Below are 9180 nucleotides of genomic sequence, written 5' to 3' on the forward strand. Positions count from 1 at the left end.
CCAAACTGAAAACATAATTTCCTTGGCAGAGGTAATTAGTGCTAAACACAAAGTACAGCTGAGGCTGATGGGAATGTCATTAGCGTTGTAGGTACTTGATCACCAAAGTTATGACGATTCATCCTGAAGAGGGACATGAATGTGCGTAGGAGATTTCATGACAATTTAAGACATTTAACTCAAAACCACAACCTCATGGTGGTGCGAGAGGGAAAAGTCAGGGGATCAACAAAGTCAGTAGAATACATCATATGTACACCACAAATATGTTTACAAAATTTCATGACAATCCATTTAGTAATTGTTGAGATATTTCAGTCAGGACCAAAGTGGTGGATGGACTGACCGACATAGAGCCAGAAATAAACCAATACTTCTGACATCTATAATGAGATCTGGAAGAAGAGATAGTCATACTCTTCAGTAAAGTGAGCCAGTGGTTCAACCGCAGCTCTCTTTGGAAATGTAAACAAACAAATTACACATTAATAATACATTTATTGTAGGCTAAGTGGCTCTGCTGGTCTTCAGTTCTATTTCCTGTGGACTGAATTTATCTCAAAGACCAGTCCACTCCACTGGTTCATCCAGCCAGTCATTTTCAGACCAGTGGAGAGAGAGTGACACAACTGCAAGTTATGGTATCACAGAGAATGGAGATGTGTATATATAGGCTACATACAGCAGGCACTCTGAGAGACGGACATGAAGTATTGATGGCAGGAACAAGTGGAGGTCCATTAGGTCACTCGGTGCTCTCAATCCAGAGGTGGTGACGTTGGACTCTGGTCTGATGTGCATCTGTGGACTGAGTCACTTGTAAAGACACCAAGACTATAGGCTTCTGCATTCTCTTATCCAAACTAAAACAATTGTATGTCTTTTCAGTGACTTCATCATTTCGGTATCCTACAAAGAATCATCAAATTAATTTCCAAGTCATTGACTCATATGAGTTACCAGCCTCTTGAACACACGGACCACTACAGTGGTCCTTCCTGAAAACCATTAACCAATTTCCAGTGTTTGACTCCTGTTTTGTCTTCCCGTTTTTACATTTTAAAGTCTCGACATTAAGATTTTGTGTGCACATTACTGATGAAAATCAGGGATATAAATGAGATATTTTCCAACGTGGATTTGCAGTAAATGTAGTAGCAATTCAGGTCACATATTTCCCTCTCACTACCAATGAGGTATCTTGTTTCTCTGTGAAGCAAAGCTCATGTATGATGAGGGCATAGGCGCAGTTTGCGTTGGTTCACTGAACCCCCTAGAAATGCATCTTATATTTATAAAGAACTAATGATTTAAAAATAAGAAACCAACAAGATAAGAAGATAGATTTGTGGTCTTTTTATTTACTTATAGCCTAATAACATCGGACACTCTGTTAAATATGCACTTTCTTTTACGCGATGCAAACAAACCGCGTACCTATCAGCTGTGCGGTCGAGATCAGACTAGAGACGTAACCACTTAAAAGATGGGTGAGTAGTACTTGCTCTCCTCCAACGTTTGTGTTTTTTTAACCAGAAAACACAGGTTTTATACTGCGATATTTACTGAAAATGCCTGAAACTTTCAGGCAATCTCCCTCCAGCCAGCTGTCACCTTATTTAGGTGTTTGTAGTGAAATGAGGAGGTATCGTGTATCATCTCAACTTCACAAATCAGCCGTTACTCGTCCGTTGCTGCACTTTTAAAGTGAGCGACAGGAATAAATAGAAACAGGGCATCAGACAAACGTTCAGCTCAAAACGGCGCACTGTACAGCGCTTCGTCGCTCGCGGACAGTTAGGAGTCGTACAATCCAATAGAAAACAATGCAATTATACTGATTTTGTCATCTACTATTGTAATATGTAGGCTACACGCATCCCAATACATTAGACCTCTCTGCGTTGTACACGTGACATTCCCTCTAGATTTTTTTTTTGTGAACCCCCAACCTTAAAGTTCAAACTGCGCCTATGGATGAGGGAGCTGTCTTTCATGTTTCTACCTTTGACTTATTCATATCTTAAAGTCCATTCAACCATCACTTGTCTCTATTACTTTATTTGATGGAATTTCCCTTTGCCTGTCACACGTAAAAAGTTAACCACGGCTTTCATGTTACCATAACATCTTCAAGGAGATATGCTGCGTATGACCCACCATGTGGTTTCTCATCTTGTCTGACATTGATTGAAGAAATCACGTTGAATTTGCATCCCTCACGTTTTACCTGACAATCGGAATAAGGGCTGTAAAAACGTTAATTTTGACTGAATGTCTCTTGCATTAAATTTGCTGTTTATATCGGATGGAGAAACTCACTTTATGGTGCTAAATTATTCAGACTGTTTCTGCAGCGTATACACAAAAGTGGATGAAAGGAGGCACCTGAGAGAATAAACATCATGATTTCTATTCTAATGTGTTTAGGATACACGTTTCTGATGTGTGGAACTAAAATTTTAAAAGAGGACAGTATTAATTAATAATTAATTTGAAGTATACAATAACTGATCTCATTTGTTGTCTTTGAGTTCCATCTCTCGTAGCATCCTGTAAACCCAAAAGAGCAGTTTCATGAAGACACTATTACTTAAAGGGGACTTATTATGCTTTTGTGCTTTTTCCCTTTCCTTAGGGCATTTTATATTTTTTTGTGCATGTACAAGGTGCAAAGTTACAAAGCCCAAAGTCCAGGCCAAAGGAAGTTACTCTCCCCCACCGAAACACTGCTCCTGAACTGCCTGAAACGCCTTGCTTAATCTCAAACAGAGCGTTTAAAACAGAGGGTGAAAAGAGGTGATGCAGCACAGCTGGTATGAGAAAAGTGAAGCATTTTTTGAACATTAAAGCATGCAAATATGTTCTAGTAGAAACCCAAAATACAATATGAACCTGAAAATAAGCATAATAGGTCCCCTTTAAAAACACTGAAATAAGCCATGCCATTGTCATGGTCACTTTTTAACACCGGTGAATCAGCTTTCCTGTAAATACGTAGCATCTTCCAATGAAGCTCTTTCACATAACTGTAAAACAAGCATTTACATTAAGAAAACAAACACATTAAATCTCTAATAATTTGTCTCAATTTACCCTCAGTAGCCAGAACTCGGATCATTTGCTCCTTCCTTGTCCTTTTTGCTTGAGCGCATCATTTCATAACGTTTTTGAAAGGGTTTATTTGTTGCTATGGTATTGGCTGTTACTTAAAATTCAGAGGCAGAGTGAAAATGCTGTTTCCATTTCTGTCTCTGTAACGACGAGACAAGCCTCGCTGCACAGTAGCATGTGTAAATGTCAAACACTTGACAATCCTCCCTTCTTCAAACACGCATACATTACAGTAAAGTAACTTTACCTTTACACACACTCATACACACACAAACAGGCACACACCACTTTCAAATATAATTGCATATACTGTACGGCGACACATACTGAATCTCTAGAGTTGTGCAGTCTTTCTAAGTACTTTACTGTACCACAGAAACATTATATGGGAGCAGCAGCATACAGAATGACACAGAGTTTAAGACAACATACATTTCATGGCTTTTCATTTCCACTGGATTGAATCCAGCCTCTCTGAGTTTACTCTTTCCATACACCAATCTTTGTTTCTGATCTCTGCTTTCGTCCAGTAAATAACAGCAGCGTCCCTGTGACATGAAATATACTTGAAATCTTCTTTCTTTATCTTTTTAAGATGAGTTCCACAAGATTTTCTCCTTTTTTTAGCATGCATGCATAAGTCTATATGAAGGATATGCTATCTAAAGAGCTATGGCACGGAGCTGTTTGATATAAAAAACAAAAATCACAATTAGCATGTGTTTACAAGATGGGACATTTACAGTACTTCCATTATCATCATCATTATCTCGTTTCTTTGTCTTTTTTGCGCTTCCTGTTTCTCAGGTGAACCGTCTGAATTTCATGAGTTTTTGGAAAGCCTGTTTAAACTCATCGTTGAATGCGGTGTAGATGACAGGATTGATGAGGGAGTTCAGGTATCCCAGCCAGGTAAATATATCAAAAAGTACTGGATCAAACCAGCACTCTTTGCATATGGCCGTGACGAGCGTGCCCACAAAGAACGGCAGCCAACAGACGATGAAAGCGCCCAGGATGATGCCCAGCGTCTTGGTCGCCTTCCTCTCCCGAGCCGCGCACAGACGCTTCCTCTCCAGCACGCTGTCTGCCAGCTTCACTTTCACACTATTCATGAACAGAGGCGACCCTCCTTCTCCTCCTCCTCCTCCCCCACCTCCCGCATTCAGAGAGTGTAGGTGTGCTTCCTGGTTGGAGGCAGAATTAAGAGAGCAGAGCGAGGAGCCTGCGGAGGTCTGGATGAGCTGTGCGGTGGTGAAACGTTTCCCCGATGACGACGGCGTCTTGAAGATGCGGGAGCGGGCGGCAACGTAGATCCGTCCGTAGAGGATGATGAGGAGCACTGTGGGGATGTAGAAGGCGCCAAGGGTGGAGTACAGGGTGTAAAAGATCTGATCTGTGTTCACCATGCACTCCGTCAGCTCCTCGTGGGCTTTGGCCTGCCGCCAGAAAAGTGGAGGCATGGAAATCGATATGGAGATCACCCACACCACCGCGACCATGATCGCCGCCCGGCGCATGGTGCGGCGCTTCGAGTACTCCAGCGCGGCCGTGATGGCCCAGTAGCGGTCCAGTGCGATCACGCACAGGTGCAAGATGGAGGCCGTGCAGAACGTGATGTCGGACGACAGCCAGATGTCGCAAACGATCTGCCCCAGCGACCACGTCTTGCTGACGGTGTAGACGATGCTGATCGGCATGACCAAAATGGACACCAGCAGGTCCGTGACGGCGAGGGAACCGATCAGGAAGTTGGCAGGCGTGTGGAGCTTCCTGGTTAGATAGATGGTGGCGATGACGAAGGCGTTTGAGAGCACCGTAGCCAGGGTGACGAGGGCTAACAGCGCAGACAAAGAGATCTGGAAGCCGAGTATCGTGGCCTCGCTCCACGGTGGAGTTGTGACGGTGTTGGGAATCTCTGTGAAGTTGCTGGTAAAGTAGTCCAGTGAGCTATTATCCAGCTCCATCTCGCCTCCTTTTAAACCTTTCTCCGAGGTTTAAATCAGCCTCGTCACATCAGTTCAGGCATAGCTCTGAAGAAGGCTGTACAGTGGCGTGGCACTGTTGGTTTAGAACATGCAGAAGCTTGTCTTCCTTATTTCACATTGCAATATCCCAACGTGATTTCATAACGACCTTCAGCAAACATCTAATTCCAGCCGCAACTAATGCTCCTGTAACTGAAGCCGGCTAATTTGTCCATTTCGCCTCTGTGATATTGATTTGCCTCACTGGTGTAGCTGCAGGAGAGACGAATCCTAATTTGTATTCAGACAGGGCAGGCACTCCTTTCCTCTCTTCCCAATGCTCTTATCTCATCTCCAACCAGCAGCCAGCTGGCAACAACACCTTCAGCCCAAACCTTCCTATCTGTCAAATGCTTTAATGGGCTCCTCCTTTTCAATGAAGCTATGCAGGGAGCTGCATGTAGGAGGATGATGACGATAGATACACAGGGTTCACTTGTTGTCTCTCTCTTATCTGTTCTGAAGTCGACGGGTAGCCGTCTAAATTGAGGTTTGTACTGAAACTTGGCTGCGCCTCGTGTCTTTGATGATATTGGACAGCCAGAACATTACGGTTACATGATGCAGACGAGGAAAAAATCTAGTCATCCTGTGGATAATTGTTCGATACCATATAGCTTTTGGCAGTTGTATAGAAGTTTGCTGAGATGCGGCTATCACAAAGCTTTTATCAGGCTCCCGGTGTTAAATGCTTGTGTGTTATCTTCTCCCCTTCACTGTCAAGGTTTTGCATGAAGCTTCCTCTGCTGAGAAAAATGAGAGGGAAAAAGATTAGTTATATTCAACTTTACCATCACCCCCTCCCCCATACTGAACAAGTACACAAACAAACCTCCTAAATGACAAATCGCACACATAAGGGGCAATAAATGCACATGAACGATCCATAAACTCAACCTCGACCTGTAAATTGAGCATTATGATTTGATACATAGACTTAACACCCACACACATCCAGCCGTTGGGTTGATTTATTACATTTGTTGTAAGACTGACATCGAAATCTCCAGGCGAGATAAACATGAAACATTTCACCAAAGTTATAACCCGTTTGCTTTGCTTTGCTTCACAATAAAGTAATTGCAGCGGCGGCACTTTACAAAGGTATCCAATGTATGTAAATTCTCAACATAAAGGCAATTAAAAGGCCTTTCACACCAAGCATGGATTTTCGTCCGAATATATTTGCACGGAAATTTATAAAAACTGATGTTGTGGGTTGTTTTGAATGCTTGTACACTCCTGCAGAACATTCGTGAGGGGAAAAAATATCCGGACGACCTTGGTTTCAGCGGATTTCTGCCTGCAGAAATATACTGTATGTTTGACCAATGAAATCCTTTGTTCCAACTGATTGCCGTTATTCTGCATAATAATTAGCCATGTGCTTCTGCTTGTTGCGTTGAGAGTATATTTTCGGGGCCTTGGAACAATGGCAGTTTGTTTTCGAGGTGACAGACTGTCGGACAAATGGGCTTTCTTTGGTCCAATGGGACATAATTCGAAATATTGGTGTTTCGGAAAATTCTTCTCAACACCCAATAATTTACAACAAACACTACTACCTCAACAACTATATAAAGGACAATGTATGACTTGAGATCACCCAGCGGTTGGGATACAATGAAGATGGTAATGTAGCTGATTAGTTTGTGTATTGTGTAACGTTAGTTAACGTTAGCCCCTTAGACATTCTCTGTCTGGATAGGTATTTGTTGTGTGGATACGCCACTATTAGGAGGAAATACATTGGTCCTCATGGACGAAAAATGGAACATAGCAACACGGATAATTCGCACCGGACCTGTTGTGCATAGTTGTCATAATCCGCATTCAAATTTTCCGTATTCCCATACTGCATTTTCGCATCACACTGATGAGAAACTATTGCAACTACTTTCCCAAATAAAATTGTTCACAGTTTAATTATGGGGCGTCCTGGTTGCCTAGTGGTTTGAGATGCTGATGCAAGACCAATTTATTATCTTCTTTTCTTTGTCTATACAGCACAAAGCTCATTAGAAGTTTTTTCCCTCGCCCCCAGATAGACTTTTGGACTGAAATAAATTCGACTTGCTTCACATTTACTGTTGTTGGTGCTCAGAAATACGAAAAGACACTGACCACGCTGCCTCCAGGTAACAGAAAATGATCACAGGATGGCGAGCCGACTTACTTTCAAGTACAATCAAAGAGATATGTGGAAATGTGGTATTACGCCCTGGTGGGGATGAAGACTGTTAATCACCACAGAAGGCTTTCCCTCCCTCCAGCTTTCCATCTATATGATAGGTTTGCTTTCATTTATTATTTAAGAGCGGCAGCATGGATACGGACCACTTATAATTCAGGGGAAATAGTAAAAACACATATATGAAGACACATTTAATGGACTCACAAATTATGACTGAAAGCACTTGTCAGTGTATCACAACCCACAGAGCAAATACTGCTGAGACTTGACAGAAATATAAATCTTAATGAACTTTGTGACAAATGGAAAATGTTTTATTTAAATGTTATGCACATGTACACTTTAAAATCTTCTACGCCTTACAAAAGACAAAGTGGCAAGAGGTGGATTTTGTACCATTAAAATAGAAATGGATTAAGGAAAGAAACATACAAGGTCTGATGATTAGAATAAGGGTTGTATGGTTGTTAATTATTTTCTCAGGACTGTTTTGTATTTCACACATCAACAAGCTATGAAGTGATGTTGGAATATTAGAGTACGGAACAAAGCTGCCGAAATATATGCAGCGGTGTTTGCCACGGTAATTACAAATGTTTGCTTTTTCACAGTCAACACATCCTTCTGCCGGCACATTCAGAGTGTCAAGACAGATTTCTGAGTTCATGTTTGTTCCTGATACAACTCTGCAAATCACCTCCATTAACGAAGTGTTTGTGATTGGCAGCTGGGCCCTTGAGGGGGATTAATGTGCTTCGGCTGTGACAATAAATATGCTTATTAAATAGTGGATGAGAACGGCTTTGTCTGTTTAGTGCACTCATTTACAGACTCTCGGGTGAGCACGAACATTTTTATGAACTAAACTCAGTTTGGAGGCTTGTGTGTTCTTTATGAGCGACGTCTGTTCTCAGTGGTGATTTTGGAGAGTAGTTGAAGGAAAACACCCTTTTGCTCGCTTTATGGATAACACACATAGACTCTATAAAAGAAGTGGACGTAGTCATGGTGATATCACCCATCTTGGTTTTTGTGAAACTAGAAGTGGCATGAGAGGGTGGAGCTAAGTGCAAACGAATGCTGAATAAGACTGAATAAGAATAAGACAAGATTTTCAGGCGACCAAAAAGGTTATAATTAACTTTCATGAAATGAAAACACACTGTGAAAGGGTTAAAGTTATAAGACAAAAAACACGGACAACTCCCAGACTGGACAACGCCGTGGTAGCAACCTCTCGATCACAAGGTAGCCATGCCCTAAAGCATACCCTGCTTTATGGTCTATTTGACTCTAAATGGGACCATAATTTACTAAATGAACATCATTCTGTATTGAAGAAGACTTGAAACTAGCGATTGAGACCATAAACTCATGTTTACAATGTTTACTGAGAAAATAAAGTAAATCAAGTGAGAAGTAGGGTCATTTTCTCATAGATTTCTATATAAATCAGACTTCTTGTTGCAACCAGAGGAGTCGCCCCCTGCTGGCTATTAGAAAGAATGCAAGTTTAAGGCACTTCTGCATTGGCTTCACTTTTCAGACCCGGAGGTTGCCCACTGAGTACTCTTTGTGATGAATAAACTAAACTTCATGTGTAAAATCTGCCCCTTTAACACATTGAATATTTTTTGTTTTGCTTTTGCAAAGAATGCAAGTTTAATGCACTTACACCCTGGCTTCATTTCTCCGACCTGGAGATTGCCCACTGATCACACATGAAACATAACTTTCTTTCATTGATATAAATGACTCGTAAAAAAAAATTGGGATACAACTTATTTTTAAATTTCAACAGTTAACAAGACTTTAGAGTCTACAGCCATTCTAGCAGATCCTTGA

The 9180-nt window shown here is 41.5% G+C and overlaps 1 protein-coding gene across 1 annotated transcript; it reads right to left on the bottom strand.

The window, feature by feature from the left end:
• Nucleotides 1-3461: 3461 nt before the first annotated feature.
• On the bottom strand, nt 3462-5883 carry htr1d (5-hydroxytryptamine (serotonin) receptor 1D, G protein-coupled). Its single transcript, XM_037796342.1, has one exon. The coding sequence runs from the start codon at nt 5079-5081 to the stop codon at nt 3918-3920; it is 1164 nt and encodes a 387-aa protein (XP_037652270.1). The 5' UTR covers nt 5082-5883; the 3' UTR covers nt 3462-3917.
• Nucleotides 5884-9180: the final 3297 nt, after the last annotated feature.

Source organism: Sebastes umbrosus, chromosome 16 (assembly GCF_015220745.1).
Source record: "Sebastes umbrosus isolate fSebUmb1 chromosome 16, fSebUmb1.pri, whole genome shotgun sequence".
NCBI classification, from domain to species: domain Eukaryota; kingdom Metazoa; phylum Chordata; class Actinopteri; order Perciformes; family Sebastidae; genus Sebastes; species Sebastes umbrosus.